The sequence below is a fragment of the Topomyia yanbarensis genome, chromosome 2 (genome assembly GCF_030247195.1).
Source record: "Topomyia yanbarensis strain Yona2022 chromosome 2, ASM3024719v1, whole genome shotgun sequence".
NCBI classification, from domain to species: Eukaryota; Metazoa; Arthropoda; class Insecta; order Diptera; family Culicidae; genus Topomyia; species Topomyia yanbarensis.
In genome coordinates, this window is record NC_080671.1 from 151,332,718 (window position 1) to 151,357,954 (window position 25,237).

The window sequence follows — 25,237 nt, forward strand, 5'->3', positions numbered from 1 at the left end:
TATTTTTAAATCAACTGTTCACTTTTTATTGGTCAAACATTATACATAATAACAATATCTTTAGTTTCTCATTTCTTTTTTCTCAGTTTTCATTGTTTTCATTGCGTACTCTATAATGTATCACCGTCTCTTTTCCGGCGTTTTGTTGTTTGTTGTTTTTGTATGGTATTCAAATTCATTTAACCCGATTGGTTGGTACTTTTCCTTTTATTATTACTCCAGCATAACCTCAAATCTCAAATAAAACTAATGAATGGTAAAGATACGACCAACTGATAGCTTTTTAAACGCATCAACAAATTTGAACAGTCAGCAGCTCAGGTGTTCGATATAGGTAAGAGTGTTCTATCGGTTATGTGTTTAGCTTAGTATCTCCGCCCGGCCAAATAATCGATACATCATACAGTCAAATTACGAACACTAGCAGTAGTGAACTATGCGATGATCTCGAATATATGAAATGTGGTATTCCGTTCCTGTTCCGTTAAATCAGTATACTGAAAATATCTCGACAAAGAATTTATTGTTGTTGTTTTTCACTTTTTCGTTTTTTATTTTACTTATAATTAATCCTTTCACTTGTTTGGTTAGCCCACGCCAACGAGCGAAAAGTGTGATATTAAGTAATATTTCAACAACTTTGATTTTACAATTAATAATAATCAAACAATCGAATGCCTGTGTCATACTTACTTTTTACTACTGTTGTTTAATGGTTTCTTTGTTTTTGTTTTGTCGTGATTTATAAGTTTCTTTGTTCGATCAACTTCGTGCTTCTAAAAATGTGTTTCGGTTATTTTCCCATTTTTTCGAGTAAATTTTCCAATCATCTGCTCACATTTTCTATTACTCGTTTATTTCTGCCTCGTCTGTTGTTTCTTACTACGGTTTAGGGAAGTGCAATAAGTTTCATTTTATAAGGTTTCGTTTTTTTTTGTTTGGTTTGCAAGTATGTTTACGACCTACATCGAACGTGATTATTTTGATTGAAACTGTTTGCGATTTTTCTTTGACCACGCGTGTAAGTTCTGTCGTGAGTGAAAATGAATGTGTAACATGCATGTTTTCCTTGGCTTACTGCTCGCATCAAGAGTTTACTCTCGTGCGACAAAATGGCGTGCGAATGTCGTAAACGGTGCCCTCCTCGACTGTGTAGGGTTTGTAATTGATTTATTTACATTACTACACGCATACCAACGACGAAAGACTTTTAGGAAAGTTTTTTTTTCGAGAATGCGACTAACAAATATGTGGGGTTATAAACTATGATTTTCGAATTTATTTCATACAGTGCGATGTATTGTAAAATCAATACTTTTGGTTTTTCTTAGAAGAGGAACATTGGAGTTTTCGTGAGTTTTTTGTATATTTTGTCTTTTTTTGCGCGAAGTCTAATTTTATAACAATAAATAATATAAAGCGTCTTAAAAACTGTCTCAGGTTGGTGAAAATGTTAATTTTGAGTTTCATCAATGGTGATTTGAATGGCGTGGGTTCTTAATATACCAGAAAATAATAGAAATAATACGTAAGCATAGCAAAATAATAACCGTTTCAGCATAAGATGAGTTATGCCTCATTCAAAAACAAATTTGTCGATATATTCATTTTAAATAATGATTATTTTTTTCTACTATGCAATTATGTACATCATCGATTAAGCCATCCAGCAGGTTTGTTTTAATACCCAAGATTGCTACTTCTTTCTGTTATAATTTCTTACATACCACGATGGTTACCGGTGCAATCTGGGGCGGTGTACCGATGTCAGTGACAGTAGAGTGAGATTTTGAATAGTAATAACTTCCGTTGTGCTCATTGAAATGATTTAGCTTTTTCGCGCTTCGATCGTAAATAGTCACAACATTATTGCAATTCATTTCAAAACATGAAGAACTAATAAGTAAAGGTAAGGGTGCAGTTTTCAATTAGTTTGTGGCACCCCTTTTCTGCCAACATTTAAGGTGAAGATATGTGGAAGCCAACAACGCACGCTTGTTGCTAGGCACCAACGCGCTTGTTTACATTGAGAAAAAATGGAATTCGAAGTGAAAATTCAAACGCACAAATAATAGTTTTCGGACATTTTCTTCGGTAATCTGTACATTGGCAGAAAATTTGACGTTTAGTTAGTAAACGATTTAAGTTTCGCGGATGTTTTTTCAGTGGTGTGTGTTTAAAGTGCATTTGAAAAAGTGGTCTGAAAATGAGAAGAAGAAAAATAAAAGCGTTTCGAAAAGAAACCCCAAGTGAAGAGGAGTGATATTTTCGCACAAAATAAGAGCTTTAGGTGGAATTCCGTCAAAAACTCGGGTTGATTGTATAGGAAAATGTTCTAGCTTCCTCAAGTAGCAGTTTCGTGGTACATCGGCAAGGTTAGTGTATTGAAAAACGTATTTTTATATTTGCTTATGTCAGATACATGGTTAGGCAGGGGAGAGGGGTGTGTGCGGCGTAGAAGCTATGTTGTGGCTCGCATGTATAATGTCCTTAACCTAGCAGTTGGAAACTGGTTCCTTCGATTAACCGTTTTGGTAGCATCATTGAATATATATTGAAGACTCATGCGTGCAAATATGATATATTCGTAACTCTGGTACGAAAGCAAACATGAAATAAAACGTATCCCAAACTTGCGTAAATACAGGGTGAATCGATAATTATGGCGACAATTTCAAACTTGCGTACTTGACCAAAATTATCAAATTTTGCCTAGTTTCTCCTTGAAGTGTATTATTTAAATACGCTCAGATGGAAGAAAATCAGCAAACCATTTGGAAAAGAATTTTGTACACCCACATGCAAAATCCTGTCCTGTCGCATCGCGCTGGGGAAAACTGATTTGGCAGGCCATATGCACTTGTGGCCAACGTAATGGACCATACGTGACCAAAGGTACCATGAACTGAGCGCATCCAAAAACGGCTTTTACCGTTTTTCAGACGGCATGATAAAAATTCTTGACCTGATTTGGCGTCATACCACTAACCGTGCAGCCGTGGTATGTGACTAATATTGTTGGTATAGTACCGAAAGACATGAACCCACTGAACTACATTTTGGCGGTATCTGATCATAAAAATGTTCAGTTTTTTTTATCTAATTCCGTGAAATTTTCGTCCACTACAAATAACGACAAAATTGGTGCGCCATGTTTGGTACATACTATTCGACCAGTGAGGAAGCACATTTTTGCATTGTTGGCACCGCCCCATTTGATTACGGTGAGCGGGGGTTGGCATAAAAGAAATTGCCTATCAGAACATTTTTCGTATCTGCTGCTGTTTATCACACCACCGACAAAACAGCCTTTTTCAGAACCACCAATGTAGGACAAAAAGTATTCCACAACATTTTTTGCCAATTCTGTTTTATAATTTAAGCTTGTCGAAATCTGATTCAATATGTTCTATTCCACTACAATTCATTTTAATGTCAATTACTTTCCATGTGGTGTTTTTGTAGTGATATTCGAGAAATTGCAAGCCCGCAATAAAGCATAGATCTTGTATTCTGTTTTAAATTTATTCTCCACCAAAAAATGACTTTACTGGAGATAGATATGAAACATTTACCTTCACTGCTGTACTTATTTTGGTAGCTCTCAAATTTTTCCTCTGGTTGAATTGGAGCAAATGTGAATGCTTGGTATGCAAACTTAGAACGTATGCTTTTTTGAATCACCATGATGACCATCCGGCGGGCGCTAGGGTTCCTCGAGCGCATATCAGGAGATGACGACTCGGCAATCTCTAGCCCGACTGCACCGAGTATCGCCTGGACCATGGAACACCAGATCGACACAAGCCTGTCCCAGACGATCCGGGTCGGATAAGTCCCGGAAGTCGCCCGTTCAGCCTACAATCAACTAGTAGAGCGGCAATTCTTGAATCATACTTGGATCTACACTGACGCATCCAGAAAGGATGGCGAGGTCGCAGTCGGAGTCCGCTAGGGCGGGACATTCTTCCGTCTCCCGACAGAGTGCTTGGTTTTTTACGACGAAGTCGTGTCATCATTCTGGCCCTGTCTTGAAAGCTAGAAGATACAGCAACCACGATATTCCCCGACTTTCTTTTGGTACTCCACGCGAATGAGAGCGGACACTCCCAACACCCCTTTGTCCAGGCCATTGAGATGAGCACCGACCCACTCATTACACTATGCTGGATCCCCAGGCACTGCAGCATACAGGGGAATACCGTAGCAGACCACCTGGCAGCGCTGGGTCGGAGAGCCAGGAGGACAGGACACACAAAAACGTCCAAACAACCTCGTATGTACTACCACCCAAGGTGCTTAGAGTTCTAAGATGATTCGGTTTTGGCAGTAGCTAGGTGAGAAGTGAGGTAAGCGTGCAACATGCAGCGAGGGAGAAAAACGACAGCAAACAACTTGGTGTGCAAACAGAAATCCAAGCAAACACATAGGTTTATCACTAGCAACTAGTAAATAATGTTGTTAGCTGTCGTTTTCAAAACCAACATGGCTGATCGGCGTTTTTTATAATCGTATCACCTGAGATTTAAAGCTCCTTGCCACCGCTTATCTGCACCTCATGCCGGACCAGCACAACAGTAGAACACATCCTCTCCAACTACCTCGAGCTCCAGGACCTCCGGGTATGGCACGATATCCCGCCTTCAATTCGCTTCCCCCCCCCTGGCCAATGACCTCGTAAGGGAAGAAATCGTCCTAAATTTTCTTAAAGACGACGGTCTCTTCGACAACCTCTAGTCAGGAATCCACCACGATCACACTAGTAATGGGCCCTCTACTACAGCCCCCCTCGTCGGTGGTGGAGAGGTCGCCCATGGCCAAACACAACCACCAAATAACGAGAACACCAGTCGAGGCACAGAATGGGCCTTTCACCACATCCCCTGTGATGGGGAGCCACCACGGAGCCCCAACAACTTCCCATCAGCACCTTACAAACACCAGCAATGGGACCCGATGGAATCCCACGAGCTGCGGGGAGGCTTCCAGCGACCCTCCGGACCAACCCGCACCTAGCCAACCATGGCAGAAGATAAAGTAGAATTAAGACAATTAAAATTTAAACACGAAATGTTACATACGTTCTTTTAAGGGCGAATGACCCATGTAGGTTAAAGCCCTAATAAACAGTACAATATTCAAGCTCCATGACATATAATTCAAAACAAGACAAGCCATACGATATTTACCAGGTAATGCACATATTTTGTACACAGTTTGCTGTCATAATGAAAATGTTGACCATGCAAAACAAACTCGAATTATTTCCGTCGACCGGACGCCTTACAAAGAAAGGTGTGTATTGGAAAATGCTACGTTATTTCCCACACGATGGAAGGAATTATGTGACGTAATGTTTCAAAATCACCGAAAAAGCTAGCTCATTTGTGAACGGCCCCTTGCCGGGATAAACGGTCAAATATGGCTTTTTGGAATTTACCTAGCTCGAAATAACTTTTGCGGTTTATCGAACCACAATCTTGACGGTCCTAATCTGGTGGTACAAAGAGTTGGATTACGATGTTCTATCGAGCCCGACCTTAAGCTGGCTAACAATCTGTACCAATCTTTTCTTTTCCATAAAAATCTGAAATCCTCTTCTACTACTCCATTGTGGTTTCAAAAATTTTAGATCCTTTTAAATAAGTTTTACATTTTCAGTATAAATTCAAGAAAAGATAGTAGTGTTTACCATATAAAACTTCAATCGCTTTTAAGCACGTTTTGATACGGTCTAATTTAGCACAACTCATCAGTTATCACTGTTGATACTGATGAGTCGACGTCGAAGCGCAAATTCTTCATCTTAGGATAGTTTGATATTGTGTCCTTCATGCACGAAATGGTTTCATCCAGTTTGCTCTTAACCCTTTGCGACGCAGTGGGACGTATACGTCCCACTTACTTCTCCTAAGTTTTAATTGGATTTCTAGTTAGCGTTGACATATAAATACGAATTCTCAACTCTTTGGGATGTAACGAGTACAACTAGCACAAAAAATTATGTGTTTTTCGAAAAATATTATCAAAATATGCAAAATTGGAGTTTATTATTGTGTTGGTCTATTAAAGATATTAACTTCTCAACTAACATAAAAATAGATTCTGTCGTTTCTGAGGAGGCTGATTACGATTCTGATAAAAGAATTTGAAAATTCAAAATGGCGCCTACAAAATGGCAAATTTGCCTAATATAGTCGCCATATTGGATCCACTATAACGAAATTGGTAGTTATGACGTTATGATCATCGTGATCAGCGACTCCAAAAAAAACCCTAGAAGACGTTATTGGTTAATATAATAAAACATTAAATTTAGCTAAGCACAGTCGCCATATTGGACCCACCATTTTGAATTTTACATTCTCAACTTCAGAATTCAGAATCAGTGATCCCGAAAACCCCCTTGTAAGACGTTTTAGATCAATATGAAAAAAAACATGAAATTTAGCAAAGCACAGTCGCCATTTGCGATTCGCCATTTTGAATTTTACATTTTTGACGTCAGAATTAGAATCAGCGACCCGCAAAACCCCCTTTGAAGATATTTTAGTGCAATATAAAAAACATGAAATTTAGCCAATCACAGTCGCTATATGAGATTCACCATTTTGATTTTTACATTTTCGTCGTCAGAATCACAATCACGGACCCCGAAAACCTCCTTTTAGGATGGAACACCCTTCAACTGCATTATATTTCACATCATGTGCTAATTATGTTCTTTATATAAGCCCCATCTGTTTCGTGAAGCAATATGCAGCGCACCACTGAATGCGGCAACGTTAAAATCAGAATCCACGTATTTATTGACAATGATTCTATAGAAGTTCGCTTGCATGACTTACCCCTGCACACTCCAACGTAATTAAAAAAATACATGTTAACCCTTCGGCACAAGCGCGAATGGCTCCCCGAATGAACAGCCGCTGGTGCTGAAGGAAGATTTCGCTACAGTTTCGGAAGGTGTTGTACAAATTTACAACGGCGCGAGTGCCGGAGGATTAAGATACGGAGAAATGGATTCTGTTATAGCTGATACTTGGAGAAACTTCTTCCCGGGCGTTTCAAATGGTGTTTGTGTGGTGAGAATGCGTCGGATTAAACAAATCCCTTCATACGTGACCATTATATGCAGGTCAATCGAAAATGGGACATTTAATCTGAGAACGCTGGTTACGCACCCAGGACAGATTCCTACGGGCCAATTCTGTTATGAAACACTATACCACGGAAGACCTTGCGCAGAAGCCACCAACGAAAGTTCGCTTACTACAATCAAAAACAGCACGCAATTATCTTATGCTCAACCACAAACGGCTGCAAATCCAATATATACGGATTTGACAGGACAAATATTCGCTCAACAACAATTACGCCCAATATCTCCAAGCGTACAGCCAGTACCACCACCAAAGAAGCGAACGCCGAAGAGGTCAGATTCAGAATAGCGATCAATAAGAACAAGAAACAAACAAGAACAATTGACCGTGAACATCAAGAAAGCAGTACCTTAGACGAAATGGATCCGAACGATAACGTGAGAGAAGCCAGATTGATTAATCCACAGTGCAGTGCACCAAACAACGCAGCTTCACCACCAAGAAAGAAGATCTCAACACGCAGCAGTAAACTGCGTCAATAATACCAAACGACGGTACCCGATCAGAAACACATAACAGAAATATTTCTAAACTGTATCTCGCATTGTTACTTGTTATAAATTTCTGTAATTTTAACTATTAACGAGACCTAATTTATAACACAATATATTAAACAAATTGTGTTTTGTTATAATTTTGTTATTTCATTCTGATCGGGTAGTGAGATGTAATTTTATTTCCTTAATTTTTTTTCATGTTGTAAAAAAGTAAGATCCACGGCTTAGTTATGCTAACTTGTTAAGCCGTATCAAATAAAAACTTGAAAATATTGTTCAACAAATACTGAACTGGTAATAATAATATAGTATTTTTGCAAGGATTGAGATAAATGTTTTGTTTATGTACATAAGAGCAAGTTGTTTGTTTAGCTTTGAACATATAGACTCTTTGTCACTGTTAGGTAGGTGAAATCAATACTATTCTTGCAACTGTTTCGCGCAAATAATAAGGGACCATTCATAAATTACGCAACGCAAAAATTGCCCAAAATTGACTTCCCCCTCCACCCATGAAACAAAATGTCACAACAAAGGCTCTTTCACTACTAGTTGTAATTCAATCAACTGTCACTGACATATTTATACCAGCAACGATTCGAAAAAAGCACATATACACATTACGTTATAATCAGTTTAACCTACAAAATTAAATGTTTATGTCTCTTTAGAAAACGGTTAAAAGGAACAGTTAAGTACATAGAGAAAACTAAAACTTCGAACCATACTTCACCGCGCTGTTACATTCGTCCACTACTTTTGCATTGTTCTATTTTAATTTTATACAATATATACAGTCGGATAGATTGCTTTCAAAATTCTCCATATTCTAAATCGTTCTTCTATTTTTCAGTAATTATTACAATATATCATTCAGTAAGTTATTTTTGTAGGGTTTCTTCTAGTACAAAAATATTAAGATACCCTTTACATCATTGAAATTATAGTTGCAACTTTCAAAATATTCCGAACCCCTGTTGACAAGTCGATCTGGCTCAAGTTATCTAATATAATTTCATCACTTTACTGGTACGTTTGAATTCACGAAATTTTAGTTATAGTATGCAAAGTATCCAGATAGATCCTGGAGCGTACGGATTAGACATTCTTTGCAGTTTCGATAATTGGCAAATCAAACAACATGAAATAGGCAACGATCAGCAACTGCGAACGAAAGGAGTTTGAACCATCAAGCCAAATAATAGTTGTTATAACAAAACCTACTTCCATGACTGTGTAGAGTTCATTATAGTATTGGATTGATACGCTATACGATTCATAATTGAAATCTTGTGTTTCATCAATTCAGATAATTGAGAAGTAATTTTGGCCCTAACTACACCGAAAAAAAAGAATCAAGTGTTTCAAACCAAAATCATACGCATCTTCTGAAACAATAATAAAAATGTGTCTATTTACTAGTTATCCTCATAGTCAGAGATGTGCGGAGGAAAAAACAGTCAAAGAAAGGGAACCTTTCATTCCATTGTTAAAAGCTAGCAGTGCTACCAAATACTGGCTGGTTTGTATCGGTTGGCTCAAAAATTTGACAGTTTCGCAGGTTAAATATGACGTCTTCGCATATCTCTCCCTAGAGGATGATTACCATTTACCTTTCAATAATAAGCATTTACCTACCATTCCAAAAGAAATTTAATGCTGTAGGCGAACGACCGTAAAGAACTTTGTAATAACACTATTTGTTGCAAATTTTGTTGTTAGTTGAATGAATATGAAGAAAGTTTTTTTTTGCTGCCTTATTTCAATACAAAATTTACGTTGTTACCCCTTAACGACACAAGACGTTTTTTAGAAATATTTGAAAACGAACGGACGAATATATATCGCTATAGTATTGCTGTGGCACGACTGTGCGTCCAGTTGTTTTTAGGGAGACCGGTCATGCTTTCGCGCCATTTTCAAATATTCTTCACTCGCGCCATTTTCTTGTGTGGGCACATCGTATGTTCAGCTTCTGTAGGCTAGAGTGTACTCGCGGTTTACCGGCTGTATCTCTACTGTGATATTTTAATTAGTCTTTGTTCGCCTAGTTTTGCCTTAGCATGTGGTTTTCCGATGATTTTCTTATAAAACAGTTTGCTGCGATCCTATACAAACGGCGTATTTAAGCTACTACTTCTTAGATTGATGATACCATTATTTAATTATCACTAAATTCATGACGATTTATTTTGTTGTATTTTTTTTAATGCGATCGAAAAACATTTCTCCTTTATTTATACACCTTAGATTGGTTCCTACGCTGAAAAGATGATCCAAAAGCGATCCCGGACCGAATGACCGCCGGATCCCATCCGACTGGCTGTTATTTATTCACTCTCGTTTTGGTAGTATGGAAGTACAGACTCTTCAAATCAATCGACGTTGATCACAGAAATCGAGACTTAAGTTATTTAAAGCTTTCAAACATTTTAATAAGCATTCGATCGGATTGGGGCTGGCAATAATCATCGGCACCAGGTGCGGTTCTAGAAGAAGGGCTCTTCTCTACTGAGGGCATCAATGGCTTACGTTTCTATACTTCCTATCTTCGAGTACGTTTTTTTTCAACGGGGTCTTCGGTATGGGTATGGGCCCAATCAGGCAAGAAAAGTTGACAGGCTGTTTGCTACGATAAATTCTCTGGTGGGTTTTGAGTTTGATGACGCAAATCGGTACTCTTATCGAGCAGGATTCGTCGGCCAAACTAGCCGTTTTATTCAGCTTCTATCGGGTGTGTTTCTGGATATATTCACTGTGTTTTTGGTGTATGTCTTGAACACTGTAAAGCTCAAGACGTAAACCTCTTGTCTTTAGAAATGTATTTTTTTATGTTTTCATCATTTCTCTTACTTCTACTCTATATTTTTACCGGCATTTCCATCGTAGTCTATTAATAATCTCTTTTTTATTTCGTTAATCTATTGCTATATTATAACTAAGCTTTATTCAACAATTTCTCAAAGAGTTTTTCAGCAGTACAATAGAATTTGTTATTAGTTATAGTTCCGCGAACTTTTTCGCCTTCTCCTGAAAAAAAAAACACGACGGTACGGAAATAAAATGCAGCACAATTGGAGAAGAGAAAAGAGTAACAAATATTAAGTCGGTATGATTGTTTAGATTGAATTGATATAGCTTACGGTTGCAATGAATAATTATGTCTAATGCAAATGTTTGACCAACGGAAATAAAACTGAATGAGATTTGATTGGATGAGAATTTGACTATTGACTTGAAGTCAACGATGTGATGATTTGGGTTTTGGGCACCACGATAAATTAAACTAAATTGGATATCTTAAAAATTACACCTTGTAACTGGCGTCCAAAAGGGTGTTTTTTCTTCCGAAATCGCCTTTTTGAAATTTTTAAAAGCTCTAAGTAAGTGATCCACGAGGAAAAAATAGATTTTTTTGTTTCTTTGCTATTAGCAATCAGAATTGACCATGGCAATAACACCAGTACTAGCTAGCGTGCGAAAAGGGTGCACCCCCGTTGCACCCTCAGTTGTAAACCATCAAGGTAACAATTTAGCACTGGATGAAAATATATTTTTGATTACTCTCTCCGTAGAGTGTAATTGTTTTTGCTGCGTTATTCTGTGCCGTTCACATCTAGTTATAATTTTTTTGTTTTCTCGTTTGTGAACAGTTATGTTTGTACAGATAGATTAGAAAAAAATAGTTTTATGCAAACTTCCCATGAACATGGACATGTTTGTAAATGTGTAAAAAAATCGTGCACGCGTCAACCTCAAACATGCTTTGTCTCGATGTACAGGTTCGCTTCGAACATCGAACGATGTACAAACTCTAGTTCAAACATCCGTGTACGTACACCGGGTGCGTACACAAGAACGATTCGCACAATACAAAAATAGTCAACGCTAGTGATGATGAGAGTGAGAAAGAGAAAACTGGTGCCACGAACCTATGTGCACGCACACCGTGTACGTACATGGGGTTCGGTTGTACAGGCGAACATGTGCACGTGTTTTGGTACGAAATAGCGTATTTGAGTTCGTACACGCAGTGTGGGTTTAATATGAGGACAGAACTAGAGCGAACATTAAGTACTATGTTCCTTTGGGAAGACTGGTTTTATGTTTATGAATAAATAACATAGAGATAGAGACTAGGATAACAAAGAGACGACATGTACCGTTTGAAATTCGAATCCGGCTATAAACTGAATTGAAATTCCAAGAAAAACATAGCGTTTCTTTGTTTTCTAGTCTCTTTAAGCCACACATCCTCCTTGCTGTCGAAAAGTGCGCTGTATTGGCGAACGGTGGGTGACAGCGACGGCAGTGGGAAAGACGGGTGCTTCGTTGACATCGTGCAGGAGACCGCCATCGTAGTTTGGGCAGAAAGTAATGGAACATAGTAACGAATAGACGTTCCAAGGGTATTCTTTTTCGGGACACCATAACATACAGTTAGGCGTGCATGCGACGGACAAGTAGTGTTTTCGCTGCCCCGGCTAAATACTAAGGAACCGAGATACCAACCGTTCTCACCGTGAAGGATCAGTCGAACAAGTCAAGCTCTTCTCCACTGGAAATCGTTGAGGAGAACGAAGCAGGGTGGACAAAGCAAGTTCACTACAATGACTTTCGGGATCATTTAAGGCGAGTAAACGATCCCGAACTAGCGCCCCCATCGCTAGAGGGGTTCCAAAAATGGAGCCAAGCTCACCTTTCTAGCTAATTGTAAAGGACCGCTGCGAAGTAGCGCCGTTGTGGTATCGGCCGGTTGGAAGAAACCACCACCTGTCCGCCCAAACAAAGTCAAATATTTGTTATGTATGGCTATTTTCTATCTAATATCTAGTAGTGCTGTTCGAGTGGTGTTTTCGGAAAAGTCGCTGTATATCACCCAGGGCAGGAAATATTCGAACCGAACCTATGTTCGAATACTTTCAAAGCGCGAAGCTTTGCGTTACTGGTTCGTATTCACAAGCTTCGCATCACAATCGCTTACCATCGTAATTGCGGACATTTGGGCGATACTTTTGCATGCTCTTCGGCGAGGACAAAGGAAGCTTCTTGTTTATTTCATTGATGTTCGGAAAGATATGTAAAAGCTTTTGCGTAGCTTTCGACGAACACGAGCTAAGCTCTTGGTTCGTGTGATCGATATTTTTGAAACAATTACACGGAGCTTCGAAGCGATGTTCGCGAACACAAAAGAAAGACTACCTCGAAGTATTTCAGAATCGCGAACACCGAAGGATTATTTTAATTTAGCATCGCGAGGGCCATCGCTAACATGTTCGCCGGACGATATTAGTTTTCTTTATTCAAATACCTACCTACTAGTTATGCAAAAAAAAGTATATTCTAGACAGAGGCCTTGTATTAAGGGTGGAATAGGTGAAAAATAATTGTGACAATGTGTAGCTTATGGATGCTGGGGTTAACTGAAAAGTGACGTAACAAGTTTATTTAAGATACCCTACTGATATATTACCAGTAGGGATAAAATCAAGATTTCGTGACAGGGCGGGGATAAATTTTCAAATGAAATAAATTAGGGCTAGAAAATGAAGTTAAACACAATGTACACAACGTATTGAGTGGCTCGCTTATCTTAGTCATGTTACTATGTCAGTTTCTTGAGGATCCAGTTATATCAGTTTCTTGAGGATAAAGATATCGACATCCATTCAAAGGAAAAAATCGATTATCAGCTAAATAAATAACGTCATGATGTGTATGATGAATCCTAGAAATAAATAGGGAATGTCAATAAACTCGACCATTCCCGATTCATATTTGGCAGTTCTGGTCGTTTTGTAAATCTTGTTTTCGACTAACAGTAAAACCATTTTGATTCAGAAGTATGTTTTAGAAGGGCGCATGTTTTTTAGTGCACTTATTTAAAAAAACGCTTTGAATCCATCTACCAGTGTGATGAGACATTTTTATAACTATTTTCGAATATTATATCGGTTGAAAACTTTTAGAACATGATATTTCGAGAAATTTTGAAAGTGAAATTAAATCAGTTGTAAAGTTATAGAAAATAGCCTTTTAAAATGAACGGATAATCGAATTATTACTAATACTTTATGAATACATTATCTAAGTTCTTCATTCAATGCAATATGTATGCAAAAAGTTAAAAACTGGATTTCCCTTGAGAACTGGGCCAAAAAATCGAAAAAAATGTGATGTAGATCCGAGAACTAGAACAGAAATTGTAACCCTTGGACCTCTGAAGTGCATGCGTACAAAATGCTATAGTCTAATGTTTGTTTTCATTCATTTCATTTAATAATTTTCAGTTGAGCAATTCTGTCGCAAACTGCATTGTGGAGCGAGGGTCATAACTTCCTAAATTTAAGTGTTCCTATTAATTTAGTACACTCTCTTTAACATAAACTACTCTAACGAATGAACGAATGGGAGTAGGTTCGATAAATTTTGAAAGAAGCCGTTAAATCAACCACTTAAGGGATTACACCACCGCAAAATTAAAAAAAATCGAAATTGATCTTGATTGATTTTATTATTCCATATCAACATTTGAATAGGGCTAATAAGATTTGTGAACAAACTTTTGTTTTGCTGATTTCTCTTAATTTGTTATCATTTCAACACAGAAAACATTTGAAATCGATTCTACCAAGGGCAAAGATGTTGATTCATGTGTATTTTTCATAAAATTCAACTCTGTAGCGGAAAAATTAGCGAAATAAGTTTGTTTACAAAAGTCTCATTAGCCCTTTTGAAGAATTACTATTGTATTGATCTTAAATATGGGTCTTCAAAATAATATATCAAAATATGGAATGCGACAAAAAGCGAATAATAATGGAAAGACAGTATTCGAAAAAGTTCGAGTTTAGAACGACTTTCATTCTACTTGGAGTTATTTATTTCGCTTCTCATTTTCCGAGATTTCCCTTACATAAAGCATTTCGGCTATAACTGATTCAAAAAAAAAAAAAAAAATACGGGGGGCCCTAAAGATTTCTTTCTTTTATTTTTTATTAGTAAAAGTCAAATAAGGGAAGATTACATCATGGAGAAGATAAACCAAATTTTGTCCTTTTCAGAATTGTTTTTGGATTTCCAACAAAAAAAAATCACTAGAACATTGTTTGTAAGTTCTTTGCGTTTCTCCATCAGTAATTAGTTAACAAATACAATACAAACAAGTTGGAATATCATTCTCATTATTTATCACAAAACACATGTACAGGAGTCAGGAAATAAATTTCATAAAAGTGGAACATGTAATAAGTTTGACACTTCATTTATTAAGTGAACAGATTCTGTCGAAAATGTTTGAAAATAAATATTTGGTCTCTTGTGATTAGGTAATCAACCAATAAACTTATAAAACAATATTATAAAAATCATTTGGAAGCTTTCCTCTTGGTTTGGTACAGATGCCAAGAAATTATAATTCAATTAATGACAATAATAATGGATTCAAGTATGTAGGTATTTGTTAATAAATTCATTTGGTAAAATTAAAAATAACGTTTAACACCCAAATCATCGCATATTATTGAGTGAATATGACTAGCCGATTTAGGAATGTTGCGCAAGAACGTTAGAAACCGCAACAAGTGGAAAACAAAGGCCAACGGACTACGCCTAACTACCCCTCAGTGGATGCAAATAACTGAAGTTCGCCGTCTAACTGAACTCGGACGTCAGCAGTGAGATTCCATCCGAAAATTGTTCTTTTTAGGAAGAATTTGTTTTAGATAGGGAGATTATTAAGAGAGGGGTAATGGTTTTAGCGTTAAAAACAATTATTTGCGATTTTTTTAGAAATTTGGGCGAAGCGAATTGATCAAAACTTTTGTACATTATAATGTATCATTTCATCCAAACGAGTCATTTCACCAAAAAACATTTTTTCACGCTGAAACCCTTACCCCCTTAAACATACTTTATACATCTTCACCTAAACTCCTTGGCAGGGGAAATATACTCCGATTGAAGAAGAAAAGACGAGTTTGCAATCAAAGTAGCTAGTAAACATAATTGTATTCCGAAAAAAAGAATTTGAATTTCACTACCACTACGCTCATTCAAACTCGTGGCTCATAAATTGGTAAGGTATACGACGCACCTAATCCCTAAATCCTAAATTATAATCTTAAAATAATCCATTTTATTTATACTCAAAATAAGATTTACAGGTTATGATTTTAAGACAGATAGTCACGTAGCGAACATGTTCGCGGTGGCCTCATGATGCTGATGCTTGAAGCGATATAAAACTTCGATGTTCGCGATTCTCAAATAAACGAGGCATTCGCTTTATATGTGTTCACCGAATATCGCTTCGAAACTCTGTGGAAATGTTCCAAAAACGCAAAAACCACGAGCCAAGAGCTTACCTCGTGTTCGACGATATGTGCTTCTAAGGTTAATGTGAACTTTTTCGAACATTGTAAAGAGCGAACTAGATGCGAAGCTCGCTGCGTCCGAGCAGAGATAAGTTTTACCCCTAAATGTTCGCAGCGATTGTGTCAAACTCATCGATTGCATGTGGTATGCTTGAGAAGGTGCTTCGTGAAGCTTCGAACAGCAATCAATTCATTTTTCGAAATTTTCCTGCCCTGATATCACCTAGTCCTTTATTTATCAAACTAGTTTGGAAATTAGTCACTAGGGCAACGCTGTTATCAACTTTTTAATGAAGCTATATATGGTGTCTTCGTGAAAGTTCTAGGTATTATTATAAATATATTTTCTGAAGATGCAAACTGTGTAGGTTCTATACGTTTCGAAATAGAGTGATTTTTGAAAATATGATTTTTACCCAAAGCAGCACATTTCTCCACTAGTTTCTGAAGAACAAATTACAGTGATATGAGAACAGTTTGGATATAAAAGCGTATGTGCAAAAACATTATTTTAAATCGTAAACTAGTATAAACATGAGCTAACTCGATTGTTCTACCCCGCCTTCTTCTAGCCCAGATTTAAGGTTTCTTGGTTGTAGAACTAATTTATTTACGGCACTCAAATTCGAAGCCTGTATTATTTGTTATTTGTAAAATAACTACTTTTCGTAAGGACACCCTAACCTCCGCGACAATTTTAATTGTAGATTGAAAACCGTATGAGATAGAATGATTCCATATTCGATACAGATGCTTGGATTTGATTTCACTGTAATACTGCTGAATAAGATTAACTAGTGCATATTTGATTGCAGAAACTTGCAGCAACTCTTTTACGGTACTGAAGTCCGTCTTAAATACTGTCAATTTATTAGAGGCCAAAAATACTATTTTAACGATGCTCGCGTGTGTTTGGTTTTCTCCTCACAATAGATTCATATTACATAGTGAAGAAATACGCTGAGCAAATAATATTAAACAAAATTAAAAATAAGCATATTTAACTTACATATTATGTTTTCGAAAATGTGCCATATTACAAAATTTGTAGGACCATATGTAAGTTCATATCTTCAGAATATATATTTATAATTACCCGATCTAAAACTTTGTTGTAGGCATCACTTCTATTAAAAAGTCGATAACAGCGCCGCCCTAGCGACTGAATTTCGAACTACGCAACAACTGGCAAAGGCACCATAACTCTAACTCGAAGGATCCGGAAAGGACGGACGAGTTATGGGTTACTTCCTTTTGGACGTCAGATACCCCGGCGTTACGATCCTAAGTTACGAAAATGCGCGTGAATTGAAAAGTTTCTTTTATTCTAGACAACAAAGAATTATTTTATTCTAGACAACATGTCTCAATAAACTACTAATAAATTAATGAATTTTTGCCAATAAAAAACTTGTTAATTTGGAAATATGGAAGTATTTTCAGTTTCCTATAAAAAATAAAAATGTGGGTTACTCCCTTTTGGACGTCAGCCACTCTTTTGCAGGTTGTGTTTGGTCAGATCGGACTAAGTGACAAAATATTGATTTCGAGAAAAACGGGTTTAAAGTTTGAATCGCAGCATCCTCTACGTTATTATTGGAAATTATTTTTTGCCATAATTCTTGTTCATGGTTACATATTTCAAATCTGGCAAAAGTCGAATGTAGCTGAAGAAATTGTTTATCCAGCGTTATCATTATCTCATTTTTTGATGTTTTGCGACTTAGTCCGGGCTGACTTAACACCGACCGTTTGTCGAACGAACGAGTTTATAAGTGAGCTGATATTTGATTATTAGTGCATTTGCAGAAAAGTTAATGCAGTTCAAACTAAAAGGAATGAGTTTTCGTAACAAATCGCGCCGATAACAGACGCTTAGGCTTATATTGAAACGCTTATAAGCACCTATAACTACCATTTCGAATAAAGCCAGTAACTAAAATTTGAGTCAGTGATTTTCGACGTACAGAATGTTAACAGAAATATCCACCCCCGTCACATAATCTCTATTTGTTCAATATTCATGGCAAAATCGTCCAAGGGTACGATTTTACTTGCATATTTTATTGTTAATGTACTGGATCATCAAATTCATTACAAAAATCCTTGCATTTTTCTTTTTGTGCGATTCTGACTATTGAAAACAGTAGTAGGGAATAAAAAGGCGCAAACAAGTTTATCCTCTATAATGTACCTAGTTATATTTTTGGGGTGTATAACAAGTTGCAGTCATTTTATTCAATGTAAACATTTTATATAACAGCTATATCATCACTGGGATTGCACAAGCACAATAATTTATTCAGATTTCTCAAATAGAAAATTTAATCTCATCTGCTTATAGTTTTTAAGAGTACTAAAAGATATCTTCACATGGGGATCATGACTCTTCCTGAGCCAAGAGAGCATAACAATTACAGGTAATGCGTAGTTCTTTCACGTATTTCTGCAAAAAAGTGTTTAGAGCGTCTTTGAAGGGAACGCCACAGATTCTTCGGGCTCTACTTGTACCCTGGACATGGTAATACATGGACACTCCCCATAATAGGTACACTTTTCAACAATCTAAGAGTCATCCTCATGGTTTTCTGCGTAATTATCAAACCCAGCTTTATTACTGAAATGACACATACTCTTGTATAAGTGCAATGTGGTAATGCATGACGGGCGGTATAAACAGCCGAACAGGTACACGATTTTTATCGAAGGTGACGTAATTAAGCGCAAAGCAGCTCCGCCAAATACGAGTTTGTAGGGACACACAATTCTGGCCCGGCTAGTGTGATTGTCATTCAAAATCTTCGCTCAATGAAGCAAAGGGTGCTTCAGCCATTTCCATGCTTCAGTAGATCCACGCATGACAAACTCGAATCGGTGACCACACCATCGATCTCACCAGTTATAAGCCTAAGCTATACAAATCTTATTGAATTTTCTGTGTCCGACAATTTTACCAAGAGTTATCGTGTTCGCCGCGGCTCTCTTCGATGTGGAAATGGTTGGACGTCTACTCTTTGAACGCTCGTATGTGTGGCTCTGCGTGACAGAAACTTTTTTTTTTCATTCACTTTGAATGTATAAATAGATCTTAACATTACCCAATATATCATTTGTTGCCTTGCTTTCAAAATCGTAAAACAAAATAACTTTTAGCTTGAGCACTTTACACCAGACGCCTCCCTTATAATATTCATTTTTAGAGTTAATGTAGTCTCTTTATTTACATCTGACATCCTAATTAAGCCCAAAAATCGTTACTTTACTCTAGTTCGACAAAATTACCTCTTTCCGGATATATGTTCCCCATGAAATTTGATCTCGTTGTAGGTCTTTTCTTTCAAATGCTTCTTGTAATACATTTGATTTTTACATACAAGTCTACCCTTCAAACCGTATTGGAACATTCAATTAAGAATTGTTTGCAATGTCAGATAAATTTCAAGTTCATTATATAACTGCTTTGCGAACGTGGAAGCCGACAAGTCATAGTTTTACTTAATTAACTATGGATTTCAAATATTTTGCCGACCCTCATGTTTTATTGGTATAAGTTAACCACACTTTTTGGGCTTTCATCTTTTTACTATGTCCAATACAACAGGATCTCACAAACAGAAATTGCAAGTATTTTATAAAGAATTTAATAATCTAGTGCATAAACAATGAAACATGCAAATAAAGCGGTATCTTTGAACGATTTTGTCAAGAATATTGATCAAATACAGATTTTGTGATGGGGGTGGACGAACTTTTTTACATAATTTACGTAAATCGATTTGAAATTTTCCACAGTATATAAAATAAGTTTTTTAGCTTAAATAAGTAGGGGACTCGGAGCTATTAAGAGCGTGAGGGTTATTCAGACCCCCTCGATTTCTCAGAAAATCGTAAGACGATCTGACTGTCGTACATATTCGTGGAACCCATATACTAAAGCATTAATTTCGCCAGCTGAATCTAATTCTTTGTTTTTATTTTAGAAAAGAGATACGTGTTTCATTTTTTGTCCTCCTCAAAACAAAAATCATTATAATGGTAAAACCGTGATTGAAGCAATAAATAAAACTGAACAAATAACAGGAAAGTGTTTTGGAAAGCTTGAGGCTCCTATTTTATGGAATGATTTTTGTTTGGGTGAAAACACAGATATTTTCAAGACGCTCACCACTTTTGTATGAAATGAGCGTACGGGACTATTCGGACCCCCTATTCCCTGAACCACTTGCGACTACGCACTAGGGCATTGCAAAATTTTTTTTTTTTAATTCTCAAAGGCCCCCCCTCTCATATTGTGACAAATATCAAAGTAAGCTCAGATGCCAAATTTCACATCATTTGGTCAATTTTAGACCCCCGCCCACCTCGCTTGAAATTTTTTGAAATTGGTGGTATGGGAAAATATGGAGGAAAAATACATTAAATGCTATAACTTTTGATGTAGCGATCAGAAAATTACAATTTATACCTCTTTTGAAGGGAAATAATCTTAGTATTTGAATGGAGATATTTTCGTTCCTAGAAAAATACGGGAAAGTGGGGTACTGGGTACTGAAAAAATCTCGGAAATCGAACGGAACCCTTTTGATCTTAGTCCGAATACGAGAAGTTGGGGTTATAGGGCTTTTTGTCATTCATATTAAATGTTATCATTTTCTCATACATATATCTCTATTATTCATCAATCAATTTTCATAAAATGTAACTTACTGAACGTGCAAAATTCTGAGGAATAAAACAAAAATAAAAACGTTAGAGTTAAAATTCAGAAACATCAAACTTTTTGATATTTACTCTACAAATCTCATTTTTTTTCATTATTTGTCCTAATACCTCAACTTCCCCTATTTTTTCAGGAATTAAACTTTTCTCATGTGATCCCTAAGCATATTTTACACTAAAAGTAGTAAATACAATAAGAATTTTGTTGTTAAATGGAGTTAATATGTGCGATTTTATGATAAAAATGTGAAATTGACACAATATGTCAGATAATTTAATGTTCCTGAATTTTACCGGTAACGAATCTATTTTTGTTATAGTCCTAAGGAATTTCCACGTTCAACAAGGTATAGTTTATGAAAATTGAGTGAAGAATAATAGAGATATATGCACGAGAAAATGATGAAGTTTAATATTAATGACAAAAGGCCACCCTACCCTACTTCTCGTATTAGGACAAAGGTCAATAAGCCCCCGATCGATTTTTGAGATTTTTTCACATTAGAAAAACTACAAAATATGTATGATTTGCATCACGGAGCAGAAAAACCATTAAAAATATAGGATTTTGGGGACAAATGACTCAGTACCCCACTTTTCCGTATTTTTCTAGAAACAAAAATATATCCATTCAAATACTAAGATTATTTCCTTTCAGAAGAGGTATAAATTGTAATTTTCTGATTGCTACTTCAAAAATTATAGCATTTAATGTATTTTTCCTCCATATTTTCCAATACTACCAATTTCAAAAAATTTCAAGCGAGGTGGGCGGGGGTCTAAAATTGTCCGAATGATGTGAAATTTGGCATCTGAGCTTACTTTGACAATTGTCACAATATGAGAGGGGGGGGCCATTGAGAATTCAAAAAAAAAAATTTGCAATGCCCTACTACGCACACGATTACACACGCCACAGTACGCTGATAAAAAAACACGCTAAAGGAAACTTAACATCATTTTCAAGTACACCTGCATGTTGAAAAGTAAATCAAATGATCTCCTTCGAATTTCACATGAAAATCTATTGAAACGCAGTTCATGTGCTATTATATTCATACTACTTTCACATGAATACGATATGTTTTACCGTTGAATTTTGGTTGCTATGTTAAATTAGTTAAACAGTATGAACTTTCCACATAACATTCATGTGAAAAACATGTAGTGCATATCCATATGCAAAACAATTGATTTCGCCGATTCTTCCACCCATTAAATCTATGGGTAGAACTAATTGATATTCACGTGGAAATCTTAGTCAATGGTGTTGATATTCATTGATATTCACGTGGAAATCTTAGTTATGATGTTTATGTGATTTTCACATAATGTTCGCAAGATACATGAAAATCATATCGTCCACACTCTATTAGATATTCAAATGGTAAACGTATCGTTTTCATGTGTCGTACAATTGAATCAATTCTAGTGTTTTCCACATGATATTAACGTGTCTAGTTTTTTCAGTGTAAAGTAAATACTTCTAAACATATACGAATAGTATCAATACATTTATATAAATACATACTAAATAATTTTAATGATGCAAATAAAATATGAGTAAATTTAAACATATTGATAAATACAAAGCCAATGATCGACTCTCTGGTCCCTCATTTTTCATAGCTGGTAGATGCAAAAACTGGCAAAGACATTTCGACTCGTGGCATTCGTCATAAATATTTATTTGAATGGCATCAGCAATGTAGTCAACTGTTTGGCAATATTGCTATTACTCATCAACTGCATTCTCTAATATATTGTCTCTAGTGCAACAAAAAACCTGTAGACAGGCTCAGTGACGTAAATCAATGCGTTCCGAATTGCGCATTTTGCAAAATATTTCGAAAAAATAGTTCGTCAAGTATTCATTAAAACTATACAAGTCACTCGCTGTTTACACAATATTCCTGGTTGCCAAAACTAGCAGACAAAATAACTTGGTAAACCGAGCTACCAAATTTGCGGTTTTTTTTCCGCGTGTCGTTATTTAAAGCATCGTCTTTGGAAAATACATGATGCGCCAATCGACAGCTGGGACTAACCAGATAACGTTTTTGTAACGCAATTTATTTATTTTTTGCTTTTTAAGGGGGGCGTGTGGTGTCAAGTGTTCAAACCGAATGTTATTTTGTTTTGCGATTTTGAAGGCAAGGCAACAATGGATCTTTTCTGTAATGTTGAGATTGATTTATACATTCATTGTGTACGAAAAAAGTGTTTAGGCGGATGAAAAAGAAGTCTATTTTTGTCCACTACACCAGACGCTCCCCTTAAAGAGTTTCTCCAATAATTATTTTATAGGTGAACATAATTTCATTGTGAAAAAATAACGGTCTGAATTGCCCCGTAGAGAGGTCCGAACTACCCCTACATTGTAAAAGGATGGAAAAACGTAGTTTTACAAATCGTCGCCTAGCGCTGTTACGGAGTGATGCAATTGAACTTTTATGGCCATGAAGTGGTGCAAATGAGCTTTTATGTAGCTGAGGTTTCAAACTAACAATTGGGACCTTTGACCGATAAATTCTTTCACATCTATCCACCTAAAAAGGCGATTTACTTGGGTAGGACCGAGTAGTCCTGGGCTCACCTATCTGTGATTTGTGTATGTGATATCACAAACAAACGGTCCTCTCTTAAGAAAACGCAAATTTGAATCAGTTTTTCCTTTTTTTCCAACAAACTAAATTCTTGTAAAAACCAAAAAAGCCAAACTGTATTCCTAGTTTTATAAAAAAAAAATCTGTTACTAGCCTCCTACTTTAGTTTTAATAACAACTCATACGATACCCCACGTTCATTGAACAGTATTTCTAGTTTTAAGATAGTCCAAAACCTATTCCCGAATCTTTAAATGTTGCTTTCAACTAATTTAAAATGGTAACCTTCAAGTATTGAGAAATTCCAAAGGAGCACCCGTAAATAAATCTTGGAAGAATAGAACATATCTTATAAAACCCTCTTTAAAACCTTTTGTCGTTTTCTTCGGGGTTTTTGAGGTTCATAAACGACAAAAATGAATTAAAATGGCAATACTTGCAAATTAAGACCCCCACAATGAAATGATCCAAGACACCAGCACAAATATCACATTTATTCCCTTTGTTCTAATAAAATGCAGTTTGATACGCTACATTGTTTTCAGTACGCAAAAAACAACCGAAAAACATTTTTTCGGTTTTTCTTCGAGAAAACTCAAAATATTTGATTTTAAAATAATGATTTGTTCAACCCAGGTATCAAATAAATGACAAACCGCTGGTAACGCTGGTTAGTATTAGACTAGCTCAAGAATTTAACGAAATGCTTCTATAAAATACTGATTCCAATGAATTCTCAATGCAACATGAACGAGGCGGAAATATCTCGACGAATGTTAGACAGCGAATATCAACGGTCGCCAAGCGAACTCATGTATACTTATATAAAAGGCCAATTATACGTGATCTTGTCACTACCTTCTTTGGCCAATTTCTGTTTTTGGGCATTTCCTCCAATATCAACGCAAAGTAAATCATGCAGAATTAAACAAACTACTTGGTTCATTTTTTCTAATTCGAAATGTTTATTAGTTACCAAATTTCATTTTTCTTATAAATCAACCAGATCAAATGAATAGTGAAGCTAGAACTACTAAACTCGCATTAGCTTGTGTATGTGTGTATGTTGAACAAAACCTGATTTGCAAATCAATGCATGTGCAAAAGTTTAACAATGTTTTTTTTTTTTATCTTGTATTTTTATACAACAGATCCAAGATGGCACCTAAAGGCACAGCTCTCAAATGTATATGATTATAGACTAGCTACCTTCCTAATATTAGTTGCATTTTATTAAATATATAAATTTGAAAATCTACCACGACGTTGTTTGGTGCGGGGATTAGCCTTGTGTGTCTAATTACTATGGTTGAAAGTGTACTAAGGGGTATAACGTGCAGAATTGGAATAAGAGTAACAATCGAAATGGCAAATTTACATCCTAGCGTTAAAAAGGGGGAATTAGTGAATGTTGGGATCCACTGGGCGTAATGCATTTTGTATTGATTATCGAGCAGTAAGTGTTTTGTTACATTCAATGATGTAAAAAGTTACTTAGTGTACTGGGTGTCGTGAAGTAATTTGGTAGTCAAACTTACTGCCCGCAAACAATGAAATGCCTTACACAGCTCGATAAGTATGTTAGAATTTTTCTACTCTTATAATAGCATTTCAATTAAATGTCTTTGATTCGCACGGGAGAAAAAACAAAACAGATTTTTTTTTTATTGTGGTGATCCAATTTTAGGACTTTCTTTGACGTAGCTCGGAAGCGTTCCCATTGTGACCGTTTTTGTGTCTGAAAAGTGAATTGGAGAGAAGAGAAGAAAAATGTTCTTGGTAAGAACGGTTCTACTGGTTTGCAAAATTTTGTACGCAACGGAACACCACGTGGTATACGAGCACGAAATAAAAACGGGTTGTTAATTTTGTAACAG

At 36.3% G+C, this 25,237-nt stretch overlaps 1 protein-coding gene across 22 annotated transcripts in view; it reads right to left on the bottom strand.

Annotated features, from left to right (window-relative positions):
• Nucleotides 1-25,237, bottom strand: part of LOC131681761 (uncharacterized) — a 168,707-nt gene that overhangs the window by 711 nt on the left and 142,759 nt on the right. For 18 of the 22 annotated variants that reach the window (XM_058962778.1, XM_058962783.1, XM_058962771.1 and 15 more), the window contains one exon: nt 24,306-25,098. The exons of 2 other annotated variants lie outside the window; for them this stretch is intronic. In XM_058962778.1, coding sequence (XP_058818761.1) covers nt 25,044-25,098 — 55 coding nt within the window. In that variant the 3' untranslated portion in view covers nt 24,306-25,043. Of the gene's footprint in view, nt 10,691-24,305; nt 25,099-25,237 lie in introns of those variants that run through there. 2 more of the 22 variants (XR_009303977.1, XM_058962790.1) reach the window with 2 other exon arrangements.